This window comes from Phycodurus eques, chromosome 17 (genome assembly GCF_024500275.1).
Source record: "Phycodurus eques isolate BA_2022a chromosome 17, UOR_Pequ_1.1, whole genome shotgun sequence".
In the NCBI taxonomy this organism is placed as follows: domain Eukaryota; kingdom Metazoa; phylum Chordata; class Actinopteri; order Syngnathiformes; family Syngnathidae; genus Phycodurus; species Phycodurus eques.
The window spans coordinates 13948102-13972104 of NC_084541.1; the positions used below are offsets into that span (position 1 = coordinate 13948102).

The 24003-nt window shown below is 43.0% G+C and overlaps 1 protein-coding gene across 7 annotated transcripts in view; it reads right to left on the reverse strand.

Moving 5' to 3' along the window:
* Positions 1 to 6293: 6293 nt before the first annotated feature.
* Positions 6294 to 24003, reverse strand: part of rapgef6 (Rap guanine nucleotide exchange factor (GEF) 6) — a 71494-nt gene continuing 53784 nt past the window's right edge. For 3 of the 7 annotated variants that reach the window (XM_061702257.1, XM_061702264.1, XM_061702263.1), the window contains 17 exons: positions 23445 to 23553; positions 22414 to 22657; positions 21037 to 21048; positions 19661 to 19818; positions 19506 to 19520; positions 18539 to 18779; positions 17194 to 17583; positions 16893 to 17104; positions 15901 to 16024; positions 14588 to 14611; positions 13219 to 13439; positions 12969 to 13142; positions 12627 to 12893; positions 11659 to 11911; positions 10801 to 11318; positions 9615 to 9899; positions 6294 to 9137 (listed from right to left, as the gene is read on the reverse strand). In XM_061702257.1, coding sequence (XP_061558241.1) covers positions 9115 to 9137; positions 9615 to 9899; positions 10801 to 11318; positions 11659 to 11911; positions 12627 to 12893; positions 12969 to 13142; positions 13219 to 13439; positions 14588 to 14611; positions 15901 to 16024; positions 16893 to 17104; positions 17194 to 17583; positions 18539 to 18779; positions 19506 to 19520; positions 19661 to 19818; positions 21037 to 21048; positions 22414 to 22657; positions 23445 to 23553 — 3270 coding nt within the window. In that variant the 3' untranslated portion in view covers positions 6294 to 9114. The remainder of the gene's footprint in view (positions 9138 to 9614; positions 9900 to 10800; positions 11319 to 11658; positions 11912 to 12626; positions 12894 to 12968; positions 13143 to 13218; positions 13440 to 14587; positions 14612 to 15900; positions 16025 to 16892; positions 17105 to 17193; positions 17584 to 18538; positions 18780 to 19505; positions 19521 to 19660; positions 19819 to 21036; positions 21049 to 22413; positions 22658 to 23444; positions 23554 to 24003) is intronic. The other 4 variants (XM_061702258.1, XM_061702259.1, XM_061702261.1 and 1 more) reach the window with 4 other exon arrangements.

The following is a 24003-nucleotide window of genomic DNA, read 5'->3' on the forward strand; positions in this document are numbered from 1 at the left end:
AAAAGTTAAGGATAATAGTTTGTTCAACTATTGTTCAAGTTACCATAAACAGAAAATGCTTGCAATGTGTCAACGCTACTATTTATTGTTATTTTATGAGAATTTGAGCAATAATCATGGAAGTTGACACAGAGCATTTGCTTTCGCGGGCCACATGAAATGAATTGGCGGGCCAGATTTGGTCCCCGGGCCTTGAGTTTGACACCTGTGGTGTAGGTGAAGTCTTGACAGAATTATTTTAAGGAAAATAACTGGGTGGGCTTGGGGGGGTTGGCACCAGCTCTGCATTCATTTTAATTAGAAGAAACGTAAACGACTTCAGATTTTCAATGCGACCAAAGAGATTTTAGAAATGGTTTCTCAATGCAAACGACTGTCTTGAGGCTTCATGAGGTTAAGGCAGAAATTCGGATCAAATACGGGAACACTGAGTCTCCCCCGACATCCATTCAATCAAGGTTTCTAATAAAGGTCTCCCCTCAATAACGAGTAAGTAACACCGCTGTTCATTTATAACAAGACTGTCAGGTTAGCGCAATTGACCACAGGCCCACCGATCCTGCGACATTTCTACCTCAAGGTCGTGGATTAATTTCCTTTTTTCCCGTGGCCCCTCGAGCACTTCAGCATTTGTGCCATAGCTCAATCTTTAAAAGGCTGCTTTCAGAGACTCCACCACTATGTCTGTAATCAGCGGGTCACACCGAGAGATTTCTTGGGTCCGGATCGCTGGTTACATGCCCAGTCAGCGCTGTTACATTTTCAAGCCATTCCAAATTATGGACTTCTTGCAAATGTCACTCACAATAACCGGCTATTGATTGCTTAGAAATGTCACATGCGACCTTGCGGTCGTAAACATGTGGCAAGAAAGTAAGAGCGTGGATTAAAAAACTGCCTTTGCCTGACCTCTTTTGACTTGCCGTTAAAACTAGTTTTTTTTTTCATGTTATTGATTGATTAATATCTTTGTAAAATAATTCATTTTGGCATGCACGATATGGACCCATACACTGCCTGAAGACACCAATCCAAAGATGACATCTTGGAGGCCTTAAATACTGGAAGCCTGGCAGCTAAAACCTCAGACCTTTGTTACCAAAAACTCCAACTGGGAGGAGGGTGGTTGACAAAAGTGAAAATGGATCAATGCAATCAGTTAATGAATGACCCCCACCTCTCGCCCCAAAATCAGGTGGTATAGGCTCCAGCTCATCCGTGACCCTGAACAGGTTAAGCAGTAGAAAATGGACAGACTAAGGAGACTGGAGTAGCCCAAGAATGGTTTCTGGACTATTGGAGCTCAGGGTCTCCGGATCCGGGAAGTTATGCGACACAGGTGCACAAGGGTGGTTCTTGGAGGCCACCGACACTCCGGACTAAGTCATAGAATAAGAATAAGAATACTGAAGTATCCCAAAAATGGTTTCTGGACTCAATCACTATGATTCTGCGAAAAGAATCTCTCTCTCTCTCTCTCTCTGGCGAACCCCTATGATTCATTTGGTCATTTGAGAAGGATGCTGGGCCAACCAGATCTACAGGAACCAAGGTCTCTGATGAGGGGCCCGCCACACAGATACACCAATGTCCCACAGAACCACAACAAAAACAGAACGAGGGGTGGAAACCCTTTGACGGATTCTGGCTAAAGAGGGCAAACTATCTGTCTGAAACAAGTGGTTGTTATGACAACAAGGGTATCTGTGGAGTCCAACGATCAAAGTCACAGGTCCTCATTGGATGCTACAATCAGCTTCGGCGTTTATTGGCGACATCTTTGCTATTGTAAGCCGTGCTATTGGAACAGCTGCTGCTTAAAAGAACCAGTTGGCCTGTTAAAACGCAGAGTCAGCTGGCTGGGGCGCACAGTCATCATCCCGTGGGGGGTTTGCTTGCTTAGGTGGATCTTTGTCTGCTTGTCAGCCCGTGAAAACGCCACAGCAGGTGCAAGATGGAGCATCTATTCCGCAACTCAAATTATATGAATAATTGCGTCTCGCCTTTCCAAGATAGCAGAAGTCCTCGGCGACACGGGCAGAGTGCTCATTACCTGCTAAATTACCCAGGATCCTATGGGAGGCACAGGCTGGGGAGATGTGGAAAAAGTGACATTTGATAACTGGACTCTGCTCACAGCTTTGACTCTGGCGTGAAAATGTCCTGACAGGATCGCAATTAATTGGCAGATCATGAGGCCCAACAGAATCTTGATGCTCACGCCGTACTCGCCACGTGACTGTCAACGATCCACTTCTAACTCGATCATGAAGAGTATCCATCCATCCATCCATCCATTTTCTGAGCCGCTTCTCCTCAATAGGGTCGCGGGCGTGCTGGAGCTGTCATCGGGCAGGGGGCGGGCTACACCCTGAAGTGGTTGCCAGCCAATCGCAGGGCACATACAAACAAACAACCATGCACACTCACATTCACACCTACAGGCAATTTAGAGTTGTCAATTAACCTAGCATGCATGTTTTTGGGATGTGGGAGGAAACCGGAGTGCCCGGAGAAAACCCACGCAAACTCCACACAGGCGGGGCCAGGGATTGAACCCCGCTCCTCAGAACTGTGAGGCTGACGCTCTAGCCAGTCGGTCACCATGCCACCATGAAGAGTATTTTTCTTCAATCTAAATGTTGCATGCACTTAGAAAACGAATTGTGATTATAAGATAAGGACAAAAACAGAAAATCCACCAACAGAACCTAAAATGGAGCTTAACGCCCCCAAAATTTGTTTTACGATTAAGAACATTCACTTATTTTTGCACTTGTCCCAAGATAAATATCGCTAATAGTATAACAAGTTGAAAGCTAGGATACTCAAAAATACTTAATGCCTAAATACTTGCGTGTTTTATTTTTTAACTTATTGCTTCACTACTTAGAACAGTTACTTTTTACAGTGATGTGGCACTTAATTATGATCAATTTTACGACCTGTACACTATCATTTCCACTGCAGGCACGGATTAATCGGACTCTCAATATTTCTGATAGGAAAATTCAGCTAAAGTCAAATCAAAAGGCGGATTGTGCTCAGTTTCCGAGTGTCAGCACCATACATCACGTATCCTACAGTGACATCATCATCCTGTGCCCGGACCCAGAATACTTCAAGCGTATATTGATCTGAACAAATCCCGATTTAAGCGGTGAGGCTGTCATTTAAAGATTTACCGATTAATCTGTTGATATTTTTGAAGCGTGAAAACATTTCAGCAGCATTTCAGGTTCGCCAGGAGGCCAAGGTGACACCTCGCTACAGACATGGCCAGACGCACGCACGCAAAAGTGGCACACACGCAGACCCGTCGAAGCGACTCGGGTGAAAGGTCAATGTATCTGATTATAATATAGAAAGAAGAAAGGGAGACATGGAATGGAAAGACAGGATAAAGCAGTCCATCATAACGCTACTGTAATCTATATTGCCGCTGCATATTAAGTGCTAACACACACACACACACACATATTCACACGGGCAGGTGTTAGCGTCTCTCCACTAACATGAGTCGACAAATAGCTGTCCATCTCGCACGCACGCATCCACCGTAGGGCTGGGAGATACGGCCTAAAAAAAGAATAAATCAAATTTTAAAAATACGTTTTAAAACTAACAGAAGTAATAGAAATACAATGAAACCTCACCTATTTGCAGTTCTCTATTCACAAATGTACCTTTTTTTTTTTCTGTAGAACGTATCCTCAGCTATGCACTGAAAAACTCACCTATTCACATTTCTGGTGCTCGTTTCATTGCACTTTAAAATGCTACAAGATGGTGCCAAGGCCTTGGCTAACAGGAAAATAGTAAGTGGTGTCAAGGAAGTATGTCTCAGTGATACATCTAGACTGAGAGCTTAATATCTTTGTATATCCGGGAGGAGCTAATTTTAGCCTGGGTTGTTAGTGGAAGTGACAGAGACTTCAGGTAGCGTTAACATAAACAGCTATTAAGTTCTTTTTACACTTACATGAATGTTAGGAATGTTCTAAAATGTGACTTAAGTTATTACCTACACACTTCAAAAATGCTGGATCAAACTTCTAACTCAACTGTTGGTTTGGCATAGTTGGGTCAGAGGTTTGGTCAATTTCAACCAACACGAGATTAAATTTAGACCAAATTATTAACCCATCTGTTGGGTGAGAGATGCCCTTCCCACAACACAAAAGAAAACGCATTGATTTCACAACCCAGCTCCTGGTATAAACTGATGGTTCTGAGATTGATCAACTACATTGGGTTACGGGTACACCACCGTTGGTTTGGGGAAACCCTCCTTCTTAAAGTCGCAATTTTTGTTTGATTGCACTTTTTTCATTCAGCTGTGACTTGGAGCTGCCTTGCTGACTGCTTCCTATATGGTGAAGAGGCACAGTAACTACAAGAGTCTTGTTACTCCAGCCTTTACAATATTATAAGATAATACATTTATTATTTGTTGAAAGGTTCAATGCGAATGGCTGGCAACCATTTCAGGGTGTACCTCACCTCTTGCCCAAAGTCAGCTGGGGTACGCCTAATGGGGTTAAGCGGTTCAGAAGATTGATGGATGGATGCTTGGATGTTAGTAATGCTAACTAGAAAATACTTTTCCAGAATGTATGATGCAGCAACATCAAAGAAGGGCAAAAAAAAAAAAAAAAAACAGTGGGATTAATTTTAGACCACTTTGTGTTTCACATTTGACCCAACGGCAGAGTCGCGTTCGACTCATTTTGGGGTAGACGGCCCCAACCCAACACACAGGGTCAAATCCCCTAACCCAGACCTGCTGGTCTAAAACAACTCGTTGGGTTGGTCTAACTTTAGTAACGCATTGGGTTACCCAAATAACCAATTTTGGGTTGTTTTTGACCCAGGTGTTTTTAGAGTGTAGTCTGATTTATCAAGGTTTTATGACACCAGATTTACACTTTCCTATGAGCAAAAAAATAATGTCTTGGGGATAGAAGAGTCTTTTAATCATGCCATAAATAAAGATCCTCCCAAAGTCCGGTATACCAATAGCAAAAGTACACAAATCACAAATTGCCTTATTCCACAAATGTGAATGCTCATTCATCGGCAGTGTTTCTGGAAAAACAGCACTGCCCCTTAGTGGCCGTCGGTGGAACTACATAAAAAAACTACAACGTATTGTTCTTCATAAAAAAAACCTCTCTCCTTGCTGACAGCAGCAATACAATTAAGATAAAAAAAGGAATGACAGATTGTGTGATGTGCAAGATTCATAGGGTGTTTGAAATGTTTAACTCCTTTATTTAAAATAAAATTTAAAAAACGTGCCTACCACCAGTGATACATCAGGAGAGGAGCGCAATTATACATACGTCTTACTTATTTCTTATTTCTTTTTTAATTACACTGGTGCGAGCAGTGCTTACCTCGAGATAGCGCGTCCTTGAAGGGAGCCTGTTGTCGTCTGATGTCGACATGGAGCTCAGCTTCGAAAAGACCGAGCACGTCTGAAGAGCACAAACAAGACTTAGGGCTCTTTCTACTCCACTCTGTCAAGGTTTCGTGGGCGCAAATATGACTTTTAGAGATATAAAATCACATGAAAGTTGCCAAATGAGCTGTCACGGGCAAAAAATGAGCTATTTTATTTGTCTAATTGAAGTTTAATTTTACAATGTTCTTGTGTATACATTATTACATGCACATTTATAGATGTATTTTTTTTATCCATAGTATTTTATATTGGTGGTATGGTGTGACAAAGTTCACTCCCCCCCCCCTCCCAATTTTTTATTTAAAAACTGCTAAAGTTAATTTTGTAGCCACAGCCAGCATATACAACCATTGTTTGGAATCGACAACATGCTAACTTCCTTAGCATTGGCTCAGGTTTTTTAACTCCACATTCAAGTCCAGGTAATATTAACTTACTAGCGCAACTTTTATCTTGTTTTAGATGTCTATACAACAACAACAACAAAAATGTGCTCTTGTGGCTCTGCTCCAAACTCACGTCGTTAAAAACCGTCGACTTTAAAACACTTACGTTGGCATAAATGTGGGCAAAAAGTCAAATGGGTGCCATAGCCTACTGATTATATAGATAGCTATAAACACAAGATGGCGCCCATCTTGCATCGATGGCAGAATCAGCGTCACTGCACTTATGTAGTTTTTCCATACAAAATATTAGGCTAATAGGATTCAATGCAAAAACTGTTTCAAATCCCCTTATGAAATGGCCTGTGAGGGACTATTTAACATAAATATATCTCCACTTTAAAGTCACAAACAATAATGAAGCCATGTTTCCATTTTAGAATTTTATTCACTGTCCAAGTTCTTATCAGTAGACTTAAAAGGAAATAAAATGTCCTTTCTTTGTTTAAATCCTTTGTTCACATCCTCTTAAACAAAAATATAACAACTATGTACAATCCACCGGTAAAAAATATACATATACAAAGCGTACAAGGCCGAAATGGAGTCGTCTTTGTAAAAGACATAAAAAAAAAAAAACAGCAACAAGACGAGTGCCACTTAAACACACACGGGACGTTATTTGTGCAGCAAACACTCACTTTTACATCTTATTGTGCATCCTCATCATCGCTTCTCATTCACATCGCTTGTTGTATCCGAGCGGGGGACTAAAATGGAGGGGCAGGAACACTAAACCAAGGTTTGAAAATCCTTAATTGACTTTGTACAAAACGAGTTCACACCTGAGGAGAGTTATTTAATACTGACACATGGTTTATAATGTGAGGAGTGAAGTTGTGCAAAAACAGAAGAAACTGTCAAATTGGTAACTTAGTCCATGTGGAGGACCTGTCAGAAGTAACGAGACCTATTGGAGGGAGGGAGGGAGGAAGGGGGGTGTTATCTGACAGAGGAGGAGCCCAGAAGTGTGGGGGGCCCCTACGGACCTACAAGGGGCCAAGAAGGCATGCCAGACGTCCAGGAGACCCACCCGTGGAACATGTAGAGAATCACGAGGAGTCCAGGTGCGATAAAATGGGGGCCAGGTGACCGAAAAGGAACCCTGGGTGACCCACAAGTGGTCCAGAAAACCTAAAAATGTCCCAAGAGGACCTAAAAGAGGTCCAGGGGACCTACTCAAAGATATCTATATGACAAGGGTTTTGCAGAGGAAACTCAAAAAATGGGTGTCGAGACACCCATGGTGGGCTCCCAGGAGGTCCGAGAACACCCTTGAAAGATCTAGGACAGTGGTGTCAAAGTCATTTTTATTGCGGGCCACATTGTAGTTACGGTTTCTCTCAGAGGGCCATTATGACTATGAAACCATCTAAATGTTTTATTGCTCACAGCAAATTGATGGATAACTAGTTTTGAAATCACAATTCAAGGACAATAGTTTGTTCAGCTATTGTTCAAGTTACTGTAAAAGAGGGGTTTGGTAACTAAAAAAATGCTTGAAATTTTGGTGCAGATTTTAAAATCATGGATGTTGCACCTAATTTGCTTTCGCAGGCCACATAAAATGACGTAGCCCCCGGGCCTTGAGTTTTTGGCCCCCGGGCCTTGAGTTTGAAACCTGTGATCTAGGAGATCAGACAGATGACTTGAACAACTAGTAGGGGCCAAGAAGGCACGCCAGAGTTCCAGGAGGCCCACATTGAGACCATGTGGAGTGCCATTGTGTAGATCCACAATGGATCCAAATAATCCTACGGAAACAGACTACTAGAGACCCATTAAACAGAGGAGGTCCAGGAGGGATCCAGTAAATCTAAAGGGGCTCGTGAGGAGAACCAGGAGTGCAAATGAGAAAACGGAGACAGGAGAGACCCACAATGGATCCTTGGAAACAGCGGGACGGAGCTCCAAAAGATGTCCAGGAGGGTCCCATGAGACCAAACAGAGGTAGAGGAGAATCATGAGGGGCCCAGGAGTGCTAAAGCGGTGGTGGCGGGTTAGAATACCCACAGGTGGCCAAGGAGACCCAAGAGACCCACAAGAGATTTTGTGAGATACCCAAATGGGGCTGAGGAGACCCAGGAAACCAGGCAAGGGGGTCTAAACCTTCACGTATGTGTTGTGGAATAAACACACACACATACACACACACACACACACACACACACACACACACACAGTAGCAGCAGCAGCAGCAGCAGCATCTGCACAGCTACTAGAAGCATAAGCGAGGAGCCAGCAAAGAAAATAAAAATGCTTTTTTTTTTTTTTTTTTGGTAACAAAATATTCTAAAATATTCCACAGTCTGTAATCTATACACCATCGTTAATTTACAGCAAAAACAACCACAAAAAAGTATATACACACGTTCGCATTCACTTATTTATACATATGCCAACACGTTAGCATTTCAAGTCTTCCCAAGGGACGTCGGGAAGACCAATCCTTTTCTGTACAATCAACACGAACTGGAGATACACTTCCCGTTTGGCTACATTTAAATAAAAAGGGGGCGGGGCTAGCGCTTTCATCCAATCAACACTGTAAACAAAACACACCTTTTTTTACCCCCATTTCGTTTGCGCCTTAAAAAAAAAAAGAACATTGTTTTTATCCCCTAAAAGGTCCAGGAGGTAGCACGGCGCTCGACTAGCTAGCTTCTTGAGGCGGCCATTTTGTTTCCTCCAAGAACAGTAAGTGCTCCACAAATCACCTTAACTCCTGTCGGCGGTCTTGTCTCGAGGAAAATGTGGTGCAAAATTCAAATGATTAAAAAAAAGCTAAAATCTTAAATAGCATAAAACTTTTCTCTCTCTCTTTTCCTGGTCTGAAGTTTCTTATTTTCAAGTGAAGCAGGCACAAGTTCCAAGGGGGCCTGTGTGGAGAGCCACATGGGGTCTTGCTAACGGGACTGGTGATCCATGGATGGCACCAGAAGACCCACAAGTGATCCTGGGATCCTTCTGTTGGCCATCTTGTCCCAAGGAAAACGTGGCGCTAGCTCCGAGGTGCAAAATTAAAATGATGAGGAAAAAAAAAAAAACAAAAAAAAAACGTTAAAAGCTTAAAAAAGTGTGAAACTATTTTCTTTTTTTTGTCCTAGTCAGAAGTCTTTTAAAAGTTCCTTATTTTCAAGTTAAGCAGGCACGAGTTCCAGGAGGTGGCAAAGATCGTGCCTTGGTGTGGAGTCCACGCGTCTACACGGCCGAAACTTGTTCATCTGCAAGAGTGAAGAGAACAAACAGGAAGTCACAACAGAGGTAAATTTTTTCATTTATTTTACCGTTAAGTTAGAAAAATAATCCTTTTGATTTTAGAAGGGTGTGTCAAACAATCTAAATTTCATTTTTCAAAGTTCACGTTATTGATTTTGAGAGGGCTCAACTATCATTTCTCAACGTTAGAGCAGGAACACTGTTGATTTTAAGAGGGTCCATAACTCAAAGAATGCATGTATAAGTATAACATGCCAGTCAACAAGAACCCTATTGATTTTGAGAGGGCACATGAACCAATGTGGTATTTTTAATGTCAGTGAGAATTATTCGAGTTATTCAGTTAATCGTTGTAGTAATGACACATTTTTCCATGTTAGACCAAGAAGCTTATTGATTTGGCTAAAAGACATGAAACCTTCAAGTTTGGCAAAGATGCTTCACTTCCACATCGCATCTCTGCGAAAGGACCGCTCACGCACCGTCCTCGCTGTCGGCCACGTCGCATGTCCCGAGGCGGCTGCCGGCAAGTCTCCGGGCCTGCGCCAGGCTGCCAGCGGCTCCGGGGCTCTGCAGGAGTTTGCTCCTTTGCATGGCCACGCTGTAGTCAGGCGGTCTGAGGTGGGGAGGCCTCCCGGACGCCCCTGCCGCCACAGTCCCAGCACTGCCATCTTTGACGTCCCCCAGAGCCAGACCCTGGTAGCCTGGAGGGGTGGGAGGAGGGGCTCGGTAACGCTCGTCCTTGGTGGGGGAGGTGATGCAGTAAACTGAATGGAGGCGATGGAGGAACAACAAACAAACAAACAAAAAAGCAGCAGGGAAGGGAGTGAAGGGGGGCAACACAAAGAAACCATGGTGAAATTAAATGGTGGTGACGACTGGGAAAACACCATGAAGCAAAACATGACGAGAAGCAGTGAGATGAATGATGGCAGCTCACATGTAAACATTATTACGACGAGCGCTAGCTCGCTAAAACTACAAGCTAATATTTTGTTATCATGTTTAGCGGCAACTACCAGTGAGCCTCACACAAATACTAATTTTTACAACTAGCAAACCTCATTAAAACATTCCATAATTTTCCGTTTAGCCATAACTAAAAGTGAGGCTCGTACAAAACCTCGCTTTAAGCATTAACTCGCTCATCTCACCTATCTCGCAAAAATCACCCTCAGCGCTAAATACAAGTGAGTCTTCCACAAACATGCATGTTTCAACTAGTTTTATATAACTTAACTTCTCTACCAACATCCCTGACATTCAGTTACAAGTGAGGCTCACACAAAGCTATTTTTGCTAACCTTGCTAAAACTAAAAACTTAAGTTTAGATTGCATCTTTAGCACTAAATACAAGTCAGGCTCACACATTGACACTCATTTTTACAACCAGCGCTAACTCACTAACCTTGCTAAAACTAAGAGCTAACATTTAGTTAGCATCTTAAGTGCCAATTAAACACATTTGTACCTTTCTTTAACTTTTGATAATCTTGCTAAAACTTCTCACAAGGACAAGCTAAGTTTCAGTTAGCATCTGTAGCGTTAAATACATTTTTGCAAATTGCACTAATTCGCTAACTCTGCTATCCTCGCTAAAACTTCCCATGAGGATGAGCTAAGGTTCCGTTAGCATCTTTAGCTCTATCAGCCAGCCGAGCTCTCACCTATTAGTCCTTTCTCCGTGCTGGATGTCACAGTTTTGTAGGCGGGGTCTGTACTCTGCACTCCATCGTCATTGGTCGGCGAGGCAGAAGAGGCAGAGCCAGGCAGCCCCCGCTGCTGCTCGGTGGCGTTCCTCCGCTTGACGGTGCCGTAATTCCCCTCATATGTGTCCGACAAGGATCCCGACGATGCCCAGCTCTGCCGCGACTGCTTGGCAAGCTCAGAGCCGCGGGCGGAATCCGCCTCGGCGATGGGGGCGCCAGCCAGCCGGTGAGCGAGCGCCAGCGGGTGCCCATGGATGCCGTGGTCCCAGGGGCGGCAGGAGGAGGTGGGCAGGCTCTGGAAGGAGTCATGGGAGTTGGAGGAGCAGGACGTCCAACTGCCGCGCCCGCTGTCAGCCACCGAGTCCAGGGAGGCCAAGTCGGGTGTCAGTTCCTCCGTGGAGATGGACGACGTGAAGGTGGAGCCTCGTGTGGCGTAACCCCGAAATGACGCCGGCACCGCCGCGGAAGAAGGAGAACTACGTCATGGGAAGGAGACAGAAGGGAATTACTTGCGGCACCCTTACAAAATCAATACATTTCTGAATTGGTCGCCAGTCAATCACAATGGACTGGCAAACCAGTCAATCACAGGGCACATATATACAAAAAATGACTGGTTGCGACTCGCTAGTCAATCCCGAGGCACATGTAGAAAAACAAAATAATGAGAACATAAAAACACTGGCCCAAATGCCAATCAATAGCAGGGAACATACATACATATAATGGAATGCTTGGGCATGCAGACAAATGGTGGTCTGGCCTCCATTCAAATCGCACGGCAAATCGAATACTGACAAGCTTGAGTGGACTTACCTGGTGCCGGGCTGGCTGTAGTCCACATTTAAGTGCGTGGCCGCCGCGCTCTCGGGCGTCGGCACGCCAGCCGGCACGGTGGGGCCGGCAGTGGCGGATGCGACGGACGTCCTGGCGCCAACGCTGTTACAGCGCTCCTCCAGACCTGGGGCAGGCACCGAGTCCACGGAACAGATGCTGGAGCGAGACGAGATCTCGCTGTGACTGGAGTCGGACAGGTTGTCCGCTTTGCCCGGAGGAAGCAGCGCATAACCTGCATAGTGTAAACACGGTCTAGTTTGAAACATAGCCAGTGTGGATGATGGAGAAACTGACTCAACTACACTATACAGTACCCAACTAAACTTCTCTGTTGGAACAGGCTGTAGCTACCGCAAAACTACAGTTGGTACCACCATGCTTTGGTTGGTCAACCGTACTACTGCAGTTGGTACCCCCGTGGTTCGATTCAGTTTGTCAGCTGTGCTACTGCGGTGGTTAATCCCGTGTTCTGGCCAACCGTACGTTACTATTGTGGTTGCTACCCCCATGGTTCGGTTTGTTCGACTGTACTAATACAGTTGGTACCCCCATGGTTCGTTTGGTCAACTGTATCATACTAGTGCTGTTGGTACCATTGTGGTTTGGTTCAGTTGGTCAAATGTACGGCACTTCTGCAGTTGGTACTCTGGTACTTCCGTTACACTGTGCTTGGTATCGTATGATGGGGGAGCGAAAATGAAGATTTTTTTTTATAGTCTTCACCATCTTTGATTGGAAACATTGTGGACTGTAACAAAAGCTTCCAAAAACTACTTTGGTACATTTTAAAATGGAAAAAAAAAAAATGCATGCCGTCCAAAACTGGAGCAAACGTACTGCTTGGTAGAATGCAACTTGCTGTAGAAGGGCTTTAAGTGCTGTACAACTGTGAATGTAACCCCAACACTCGGGTGACAAAAATCAATGGTTTGATTAGGTTGGCCTACCTATGCCGTAGCTGCGCAGGCTGATGGTACTCGCTTTGGTGCTGGCGTCGCTGGTCAACGACGACGAGGAGCCCGACAGGTTTATCTGGCCTGAGCAGGTCTGAGCTTTGGCCGACGGGCCTTTGCGCGGTGAGCCCTGCGGCGACACGGTGGGGCTGGAGTGCCGGGACGAGATTGTGTACACCGTGTCTTCCGAGGCTCTCTTGGCGGTCCACTCGTCTGCTGAGCTGGCGGGGGGCTTCTTGACTACCTGAGGGGAACTAAAGTCTGCAACGAAGAAAACCACCAGGGTCTTAATATTTGGTAGCTTGATGCGGATGAATAAGAGACTCGGGTACTCACTGGGCGGGCCGACGTCCTTGGCGGTGCTCTTCTTGCGTAGCGGGTTGAGCGGAACCTGCACCTGAAGGACCTGCGACACCCGGTTCTGGGTCTTCCCAGAGGGCAGCGCCGACCGTAGCGACACAGGCGACATGTCCGACTTGGTGGACCGCCGGTCACTCAAATTCTTAGAAACTAAAAAAAAAGATACCAGTGACCATTTAAATGACCAGATGCATTGTGGGATTTTTTTTTTTTTGTGTGCACTCACTGGTGGTGTAGGCGGGCTCGCACTGCAGCGACATGATCTGGTGCTTGTCCTCGTCCGTTTCCACCGCCAGGTTGGACAGGTACTGCTTGACCTTGCGTGCCATTTGCGCGTCCTCGTACAGCTTCTTGGCGTTAAGCAGCGAGCTGCGTCGCACACGCTTCTTGTGCCCGCCGCCCTGCACGTCCAGCATGTTGGAGTTGGTGCTGCCCTGACTCAGAGATCTGAAAATGATTTTAAAATGGTTGTTATAGTCCGTTATAGCCAATTCAAAGAAAATAAAAATGATTACATAGTCAACAAAATTGCAACACCACTTATAGTAAGTCATATTACAATAAAAAGATAATCATTAAAAATCTATATATGCTATACATGTATTACACAATACAATATTGCAGATTTAATGTATGCACAAGTTTTAAATATAAAAAATTACAACAAAAAACTGGCAAAAATATTAATATAATGCAGAAATGTAAATTACTAAAAAAATGTTGTACTACATTAGATTATAATGAAAGATTATACTACATAACCATGATAAAAAATATAAAAATACAAGGTAGAAAATATAATGCAGAAAACAATCAATGTATGTGTAAGACATTTGTAAATATATTTTTTTAATAAAAAAAAAATGATACAAACAAAACATTTAGCAAAAATATAAATAAATAAAATATGTAATATAATGCAATCTATATGACTACAATTACAATGACAATGACTACCAATTTTTCATTAAAAATGTGTCTGATTGACTGACTTTAAAACATTTATTTTGAAATATTAAATAACTTTAAATATAAAAAAGATTTTGATAAAACAATAATTTTTTAAAATAATTTCATGTTTTAAAATAACAGTAATAGAATGAAAAAAAGTTGTATTATTTTCAAAACAATACAATACTTGGAGCCGGTGGAAAAAAATATAGCCCTATATAAAAATAATGACTCATTATGCAGGTGTACCAAATGCTGCATATACATCAGATGAAAGTTCAATAACATTTTATTTTTATAAATATTGCTATTATAGTAGCAAAACAAGTCCATGCAGCTAGCCGCGCCATGCTGTAAACGTCAAGAGGGTTAGGGCATTGGTGACAACTGGATACGGGAAATATTATGGGATCCAGAGTCCATGTAGTACCTTCCAATGGTTCATTTATTAGCCTGTTAGCATTTGAAGCTACTATAGGACTCGGACACAAGGGATGGCTCAAACAGTGATGGATGGACACCGTGAATGAATCATGTTAATGATGCACAAGCACAGGCAGATATACACTCAAGTCAGTCTCTTTGCATGCTTTGTTTTATGCAACAAAATGGCGCCGGGGGGTGGGGGAGGGACAAAAACTTACCCTAAACTCTTCCACCTCTTCTTCCTGCAAGCGAGAGGCGCGGAGATTGAAGCGTGAGGACAAAAGTTGTTCTTTTCGGAGGAGGTTGGGTTATGAAATGGAAGTGAAAAAACAAATGCAAAAATGTGGCGGGATGTGACCACAGTCCAGGGGTGGGCAAATTTTTGTGCTCAAGGGTCACATTTGATTTTTAAAACGGATAGCGGGGCTGTTCAAACGTTAAAATGTGAACCAATTATTTAATAAAATACATAGTGTTTAAACATGATTAAGTGTATGTAAAAGACGTCAACCGGTTTATTTTAATATAAATTAATTTGCATTTCAATTATTATTTAGAACTAATCAATCAACTATTCAGTTAAAAAAAAGTACAGACATATGTACAATTTTTCATTATATTCATATTCTTTTGTTGTTTATCGACGAATCGACTAATTATTCAAGTACATACATTAATGACAAATAAAACAATAAAAAATCCATGTACAATATGTACATAATATAATATTTGAATGAAACAATTAATTGTCATGTTTTTATTGTATTATAATTAATTAACAATTGTTTAATAAAATAATTGTTTTATGAGTATGTAAAATATGTTAGTTTATTTTAATATATAATTAATGTTATTTACAATAAATCAATCGTCCAATTATTTGATAAGATAATTAAATTTAAATATAATTATTGTAAAATGTTTATTCTTGTTTATTTTATTAATTATAATAAATACAGTAAGTATTTAACAAAATTAATACAAATGATCAAATGTTTACATAGAATTATTTATTTTATAAATATTAGTTTTAGTTATTCCAATACTGTAAATCAATTACCAATTACTTAATAAATACCCTTAAATTTACCCGTGACCCTAGTGAGGAAAAGCAGAATAGGGAATGGATGGATAGATTTTAATTGACCAATTTGAGGGGGGAGGGAAACACCCAAATTAATGCAAATAATTATTAAAGAAAAACTTATTATTATATGACTCTTGATAATGTAAATACTTTGCCCACCACTGCTACAGACTGTATGGACAAAAGTATCGGGACACTTTATGAGGAAGCGTAACAGTGAAGAAAAAGTCACAAGCCGTGGGTCCCAATACTTTTGTCCATTAGTCCATCTATTTTTGCAGTACACCATAAGGGTCTGCGGGGGGCAGTGGCGCGCCTCCACTGCAGACCCCCGCATGCTGACATTATGTGACAGGTAGTGGTTGAATGCGAGACTGGTGATAATCACTGAGCTTTAGCAAATGTACTGCACCCCGACATGATAGGACTACAAAAATGGCTGACCGTTGTCTGAACATCAGGGCGGGGTCCATGTTGGCCGACGTCATCCGGACGACGTGTCGGATCTCCTTGGCGATCATCCGCAGCTTCTCGAAGTTCACCAGGCCATCCACCGTTGAGTCGTTGCCTGGTGGACACACAGAGCTGGGACGTAGTATCGATATGTCTTTTGGTAACGATTAGTGGTGGGAAACAACTATAATTGTACTTTATATGTATTAAATTGATATCTTGTGGTTTTGATTGGAAGTGGGACAAATTATGGATATCCGGATGTATTGAGTAGATCTCTTTTCGTAAGGTATGATTATGATATATCGATATCGCAATGTATTTTGTTTTCTCTTTTAGTATTGCTTAGGGGTGGGACAAAATAATGATATTCCGATATATAGTATCGTTATCACTTTTGGGACGGTTTGGAGTCGATAATATTGATACGTATCGTGTTGTTCTCGCTTGGTACAATATCGACTCAAGGCAGATAAAACATCAATATGCTGATGTGTTGTCATCTATTGTGGTGCATTACATTCAATGATACCATCATCTACCATAGATTGCTTTTCTTATCGATTATTGTGGAATAACGGTACGTGAAACCGTACTGTTGTATCATCCATCATAGGTGGGGTTTTTTTTATTATTTTTTTTTTATCATCATCACAGAATCACTGCATTATGATACTCTTGTATCCTCAATCTTTTTATTATTTTATTTGTTGATTATCACAGTTTATATTGCTGTATCGTGATACTATGTTTTGCGGAATATCATGATACCACTTTATAATACAAATTCCTTCATAAGCCGAAGTGAGCCATTGCTGGTTTTGGGTTGACTCAGAGTGAAATGTAAAGCCATCAATGGAGGAAGCCTTTAGCAGAAGTAAAGCCGCTTGAGTGAGCACCAAACGACAACAAAGAGGAAGTCCATTAGCAGGAATGACAAGTCAGACCACACACGTACTTGTTGTTTGACAAAAGAAGGGCACCTTCATGCAGGAACGTGAGGTCCTTCTTGACCACGGGGAAAAGCGGGATGACAGGTGGCTGCATGCTCTGGCCGCTCAGGACGTTGCGGTATTTGGCCATGTTGCGTGACGGGTCAAAGACGTCCTGCAGGTCCCCGGAGAGTTTCTCGTACTTGCTGGGCAGCTTCTCCCACGAGCTGCGCAGGCGAGCCACCGGGGCCAAGTTCAGACCGCTAAACCGGGAAGAGAAATTGGGGCAATATATCGATATTGCTCTGACTGCTACTTTTTGATTTGTATACTTCCGTCTGTCTGTCCCTACCTGATGATGGCAAACATGGAGTTGAAGTTCTTGCACTCTTGGCAGTGCAGGGCGATCTTGATAAAGTGCTTGACGGTCTTCATCCTCTTGAGGGCGTTGGGCTCTTTGAGGATCTCGGTGGCCACCCAGAAGGTCTCCTGGTTGATGACCTCCTCGAAGCGCTTCAGGTGGCCGCCGCCCGCCGCCGCCGCCGAGTCCAACTTGAACAGGTCGTCCACGTACTCTGTGGACTCGATGTTTCTGAAGAGCTCAAAGTCCCTCATGGAGAGCTGGGCGGCCACCTCCATGGTGCTGAGCTGCAGCAGAGAGATGTGACTTTCGCGCAGCAGGTCCTGGGCGTCCTCGTCCGAACACAGAGTCTCCGTCTCCATGTTGTTCTTCAGGTAGTACCTGCACGTAGCACAAGACAGGTTACAGATGCCATTGATAAGCCCTAACCATTTATAGCACAATTTAAGCGATCTCCACAAATTATATGAACACTCCTGCAAATGGACCCCAGAAAAATCCCCGAATAAAATTTATAAAAAAATACAATTTTAGCACAAAGTGAAATATTTTTTGTTCCATGCTTTGAATAACTATATCGTGACACAAATGACGGGGGTAAAAGGTTTTCCAGAGTTTTGGTTGAAAATTAAAAAAACACAATAAATGAATTGCAAGAATTGAATTAAATCACTTAAATTCAACCATTATTCAAAAACGTACAAACACACACAACAACTAAAAAAAACCTCAAAGAAAAGAGTGAAAAAGCAAAAGTGAAGGTTGGACTGTCCTTGCCTGTTTAGATGAAGTGCTCTGTGAAAAAGTGCAACCTTTAAAAAAGAAAAGAGAAGATGGCACACGGAGCAAGGAGAGTGACTTCACCACGGAAAAAGCAGTGAAGCAGAACCGTGTGAATCACTGGGACCGAGGCCAAGGTGTGCGTTTGTGTGGTGAGCTCCACTGTGTTACACCGCCAAGTGTTTTGGCGGGCTAAAACATTTCAGGCCGTCTGCCTGACTGCGCCCCGACTGGACCCGCTTGCCAATCATCAGCCAAATAGGAAGAGATTGCAAACTATACCGGTCCGATTATTCCACACGTGGTGCCTTTCCCACTCCTGACACCAAATTTCTTCTTTGAATTTTTTAAGCCCCCAAAGCCACTTTGACCTGCAAGTATGAAAATTGGTAGACATGTCCATCATGTGTAGACTCACAAAAAGTCTCAAGAAGCCCTATGCCAAAAGACAAAATAAGTCTGCCAGTTTTGGTTTGAAGCGACTATTTACTTATTTTGACCATTTCCAGGGTCCCTATAGTCAAGTGACTTAGAAAAGAGGTCCACGCAGTCTTACCTGCCGTTAAGCTGAATGCGGTCAGCCAGCTTGGAGAGCTGGTCGGGCAGGCGGCGCTGCTTGATGACGCCCTCGGGGCTGACGGACACATCGCACAGCGAGTAGTTCTCGGCGGCCGGCGACAGTCCGAACTCGTTGACGGCGTGCGCCACCACGTCCTTGGCGGTGGTGTCCTTGCTAATAATGATGTAGCAGCTCTGCTGGTCGGCCTTGAACACCCGGATCACCTGGTCTGGAATGTCTGGAGCGGGTGGCAGAGGGATGTTAGAGGACATTTGACCATTCAAGTGTCACTGTTATTTATTTATTTATTTATTTTAGGGCTTCAGCATGCGGTTGAAGGACCTTTTGCCATTTTTGTTTGAAGCAGACATTTTAGGTACATTCTGTTAGAAGCATAGTGGAGAGGTTGGATGACTCGCAATTCAACATTTTTTTGAAAATCAAACCCCCTAAGCTAGTTTTAGTTTTGGTAGACGTGTATCATCAGAAAGTCTTAAGAAGCCATTCCTGAAAAAGGCACAGGGCATCTGCCATTTGGGCTTGAAGTCGCCATTTTTCAGAAGTCTCTCAAACATGAACTTGTTCTAGAGATTTTGTCCCATTTCCACCAAACTTGATACCTTGTATACGAGTCAGACTGGCGAAATTGTGTTAACTGTTTTAGTTTTGGAGTATGGTAGTGATTTCACCATCAAGTCTTCTCAGACTCCTTTTGGCCATTTCCAGGAGCCCTTTAAAGATGAACTCATCTTAGAAAGTATGTCCCAATGCTACAATATCTGATGCTTCAATACAGGTGAGCTCCACACGGTCAGAGCTCGACAAAATGCCTTGTTGACTTCAACTGGACATATGAAATAAAACAACCTCAAGGACTGACATTGTTTTCAGACGGACGCGCATGCAGAACACAACTGTTTAGACGCCACACATGGACAGAACACAGTCAAGCGTCCATACTCACAGTACAGTCCTAGTGCTGGACCAGTAGAATGAGAAAAGGATGACAAGGAGAAGAAAACAACGTGAGAGGAAAGAATGAAGGCCGCAGAAAGACAACAGGGTGTTGGAAAACCTCAGTCTCTTGTAATGTATTCATATCTAATGGTCTCCTCCTACCTGCCGGGTTGGAGAAGTCCAGCACACTGGTGGCGGGCTGGAGGAGGTCCGGGCTGCTTGACGACAGGCTGCCGGGGATGGGCATGATGGCCACGCTGTGCCGACACTGTTTGGTACCCACGATGCTGTCGTCCTGAGACTGACCCATGCCGCCGTCACTGAGGAGGGACCGACAAGGTCGGCGTTATTAGGACAAAGTGCAAACCTTACGTGTCGAATAAGATCAATCTGCAGTTCATACGCAGTAGATATCCATAGTGGTGAATGGAGATGCTCCATCACATGCAAATGTTGCATTCAAAGACCTGGTTATTTGGATTTTCATATTGTAGTAGTGGGTCATCATAAGACATAATAAGTGGAATTACATGCACTATATGTATGCAAACTTGAGCCAGATAGAACTAAAAACATTTGTTTTCAGTCTGGGTTCACCTATTGCAAAGTTGTCTATTTATCATATAAAATAATTGGTTTAAAATACATTAAAAATGTGTTCAAAAAGTGTTTTAACAAATTTTAATTGTGAGTTAAAAGAGTCACGTAGGGCTATATGAAGACATAAACTACTCTCCCTCCTTGAACTGGGTAGCACTGTACATGTACAGTATATTTTGTGCAGCTCATTTAGGCAGCAAAGTAGTTAGTAGTCAAACTATGTATGATCTTGGCCATCTTGTGCCGGATGAAAACTAAAAGCTATTTCCTGTTTCTACTCTGTATGGCCTTGGCCATCTTGTGCTGGATTGGACTAAAAAAAAACAAAAAAAGTGCCGGATTTAACTCCAAGTGCCCTAGCTAGCCTTAAACAGAAGAGTGATAATAAAAGGAAAGAGGCTCCAATGGGATTAAGTAAGTAAATGGTCTTTGATCTAAATGCAATCTAGATTCAGTCATCCTTTTGACAGTGTGAATTTGAACAGTGAACGCTGCCATGTGCATGATTCAATCCGGAAAATTTGCCATAACTCAAAAGATTCATTTAAATATTATATAGGATTTATTCGTATTTATTCAAATTTGCTTTATGTCAAAAAATACTAAAAGCACTGTTTTTACACATGGCTTGTCAACCTGCGAGCAGGTCATGACTCAGGAGAATCCTGGAAGCAGTTGAAGGGGGAAAAAAAATGAAAAAAGAAATTTCCCGTGGAATATTGTGTGTGTGGCCAAGAATTTAAGTCTAACAATAAGCTTGTCTCATAATTTTCATAGTGTTGATTTTGGACTTATTTCCAGCACACTAGTGTGTGATTCCAACAGCCCCGTGAATTCCGCCTAGCGACAAGCGTTCAGCATAGAAGAATCAGTGGAATTTTGTGTGTGCGTGTGTTCGTGTGCGTGTGTGTGTACTTGCACTGAACACGAGGTCTTACCCAAACAGGCCCCTGAAGCAGCAAAGCAGGGGGAAAAGAAACACAAAATTTTAAATTAAATTGAAATTTAACAGAAAAGAGGAGCAGCGCTGCTATATTCCAGGATAAAAGCATAGCAGGAGCGACAATATTTGTGTTTGTGTGTTACGTGTGAAAAGTACATACACGTGCACCAAGAGGAAAAAGTGATGTTCCTCTTACACACATGAAGTTTACTGAGGAAGTAAACTCACAGCGACTGTTTGACCTCATCCGAAATAGAAAAGTTACGCTGAGTCAGCACACTGCAGACGGAATGTTGATCAAAGCTTTGTTTTTGGTTTTTGTTTTTTTTTCCCTCAGTGGACCTGTGATGTAAAATTGACTTTTAACTTGCTTGCAGACAAATAGTTGTGCCTGCCCACCATCAAGTGAGAAATGAAATATCCAAGTCAATATTTTGTTATGTATATATTTCTGAAAATGTATCAGTGAGCAACCACGGATCGGCTAAGGTACATGTAATTGGCCAGGTCGGTAATGAAGTGCTGTCTCCACGAGTGAAAATACAATCCACGCGTTTGCCGTCATTATTTTTTTTGTTACTCTTTGGACTCGCAATAGCCGCTTGCCTTGTCGCCCAGGTTGTCATGGTCACGAAAGTAGCACTGGGTGTTGGCCAGTTGATGGTGCCATGGTGAGCAGTGGCTCATTTGCATGAGACAGGGCCGCCCTCTAAAAACAGGCTAATTTCAGCAGTTTGATACATTTCAAATGGCAAACACTGCCATGTGTGCGAAAATGAATTGCAAAGATTTATATTAACTGTTTTCACTGAGGCGGCACGGTGAGGGACTGGTTAGAGCGTCTGCCTCGCAGTTCGGAGGACCGAGGTTCAATCCCCGGCCCCGCCTGTGTGGAGTTTGCATGTTTTACCCGTGCCTGCGTGGGTTTTCTCCGGGCACTCCCGTTTCCTCCCACATCCCAAAAACATGCGCGGTAGGTTAATTGACGACTCTAAATTGCCCATAGGTGTGAAGGTGAGTGCGAATGGTTGTTTGTTTGTATGTGCCCTGCGATTGGCTGGCAACCAGTTCAGGGTGTACCCCGCCTCCTGCCCGAAGATAGCTGGGATGGGCTCCAGCACGCCCGCGACCCTTGTGAGGAGAAGCGGCTCAGAAAATGGATGGATGGATGTTTTCACTGAATCTTTCATATTAGTTTCAAATGGGACTTTCCTTGTTAAGCTTAATGCGCTAACATTAGCGTTCTAGGACAAACAAGGCTAATTCTTATAGAATAAATAGACTCAGAGGTATTACGAGGCCAATGGGGTGGTTGTTGCTATTAAATCTAACCCCTTCCTGTTAGCACCCACGTTAGCCTAGCGTGGCCTACCTGAAGGGCTTGGGCGGCAGGATGCTGAAGCGCGTCTTCTCCAGCATCTTGCGGATCTTGTTGCGGCCGCCCGACACCGTGTTGGCCTTCATCTTGCGTGTGGCCTTGTGGTCTGTGGCAAACTCCATGTCACCGGGCAAGTCCGGGATGGAGAAGCGGTTCCCCTTCTTCTCCTGGATCTTGGGAATGTGCGGCCCGCCGTTCTTCTTCTCATGCACAATTCGGCTCAGGAGCTCTTTGAAGACTGTGTCCACAATTGATGGGCAAGATCGTATTATTCACATGTTAAAGGCATGTTATGGAAAAATTACTTTACTGTCTTGCCTTTGCCTGTGGAAAGGAGAGCGACACGTCCGGATGCATTTTTAGCCGTTTATTAAACAAGACAAATCAAGTAGACAAAAAAAAAAAGAGAACACTCGCAAGGAGCTGCTGTAGGCCACAACTCATGCCGAGACGTTCACAAAGATCTATAACCAGACAACCCAACTTCACCTGCTGATGTCACTCGCGAGGCCCCACCCCTTAAAGGCACACATCTAACCCACATAAGTACACTTCATCAAACAAGTTTATTTCTTTATACTGTATTCTCTTGTATTATATTATTTATTATTTATAAAATACACTGCTCTCCCATGGGGACTGAGCCCTGCCAAGAAAAGCAACAAACTGTGAATAATTGACACCCCCACAAAAAGTTTATTATTGCCCATAGATGCCACAAGATGGTGGCGAAGCACTACTTTTCTATTAGACAGGGGTATGGCCTGTCTAAATCAAGCTTCTCCCCTCACATCAATATAGTTTCTTGGCACCTACCTGCCACTAGATGGCACCAAATCAATACTTTTATATCAGACGGGGCTTTTGGCGTGAGTTTTTAGCAAATAAGCAGTTATCCAGATCAGTCCCCCCCCCCCCCCCCCCAAGATAAATCTGTGCTATTTTTCTTAATTAAAAGCACATAACAGAATTTTTTTTTTTTTTTGTGAAGGGCTGGAACAGTATAATGGATTAATTTCACTCACCAAATATGTTGGTCTTGACCGTAAGGGACAAGTGCGTGTTGTTCCTCAGGATGTCCACGGCTTTGGAGAAGGAGATGTTCTCAAAGTTCTGCCCATTAATCTCCATGATCTGAAGTAAGACATTGAGATGTCGCATTTTAGCAACGTGTGAACTGCACAAAAAAAAAAAAAAAAAAAAAAAAAAAAAAAGGAAGTGTTTAGTGATGCAGCATGTAGTTCCAGTTGTGGTTTTAAAGGGTTAAAAAAAAAAAAAAAAAGGTTACCAGCACTTAGCTAGGTTAGATGGTAGCACAACTACGTTACAATCAGGTGTTTTTTATTTTTTAAATTTTTTTTTTACAATTTGATTTTCTAAATCAGTGTACATCAGTAGCGCCAATTTTGGGGGGAGGGAGTTTCCCGAGTGTCTCAAATCTTTCACTTGCTGACCCCAAATAACAAAAAGGGACAGGGAGAGGAACAGAAATCACTAAGAAATGACACCAGAAACAACACCATAAGGATAGTGATCTATGTGACACAAGTCACCATCATGACAACGCGGGGGAAAAAACATTTA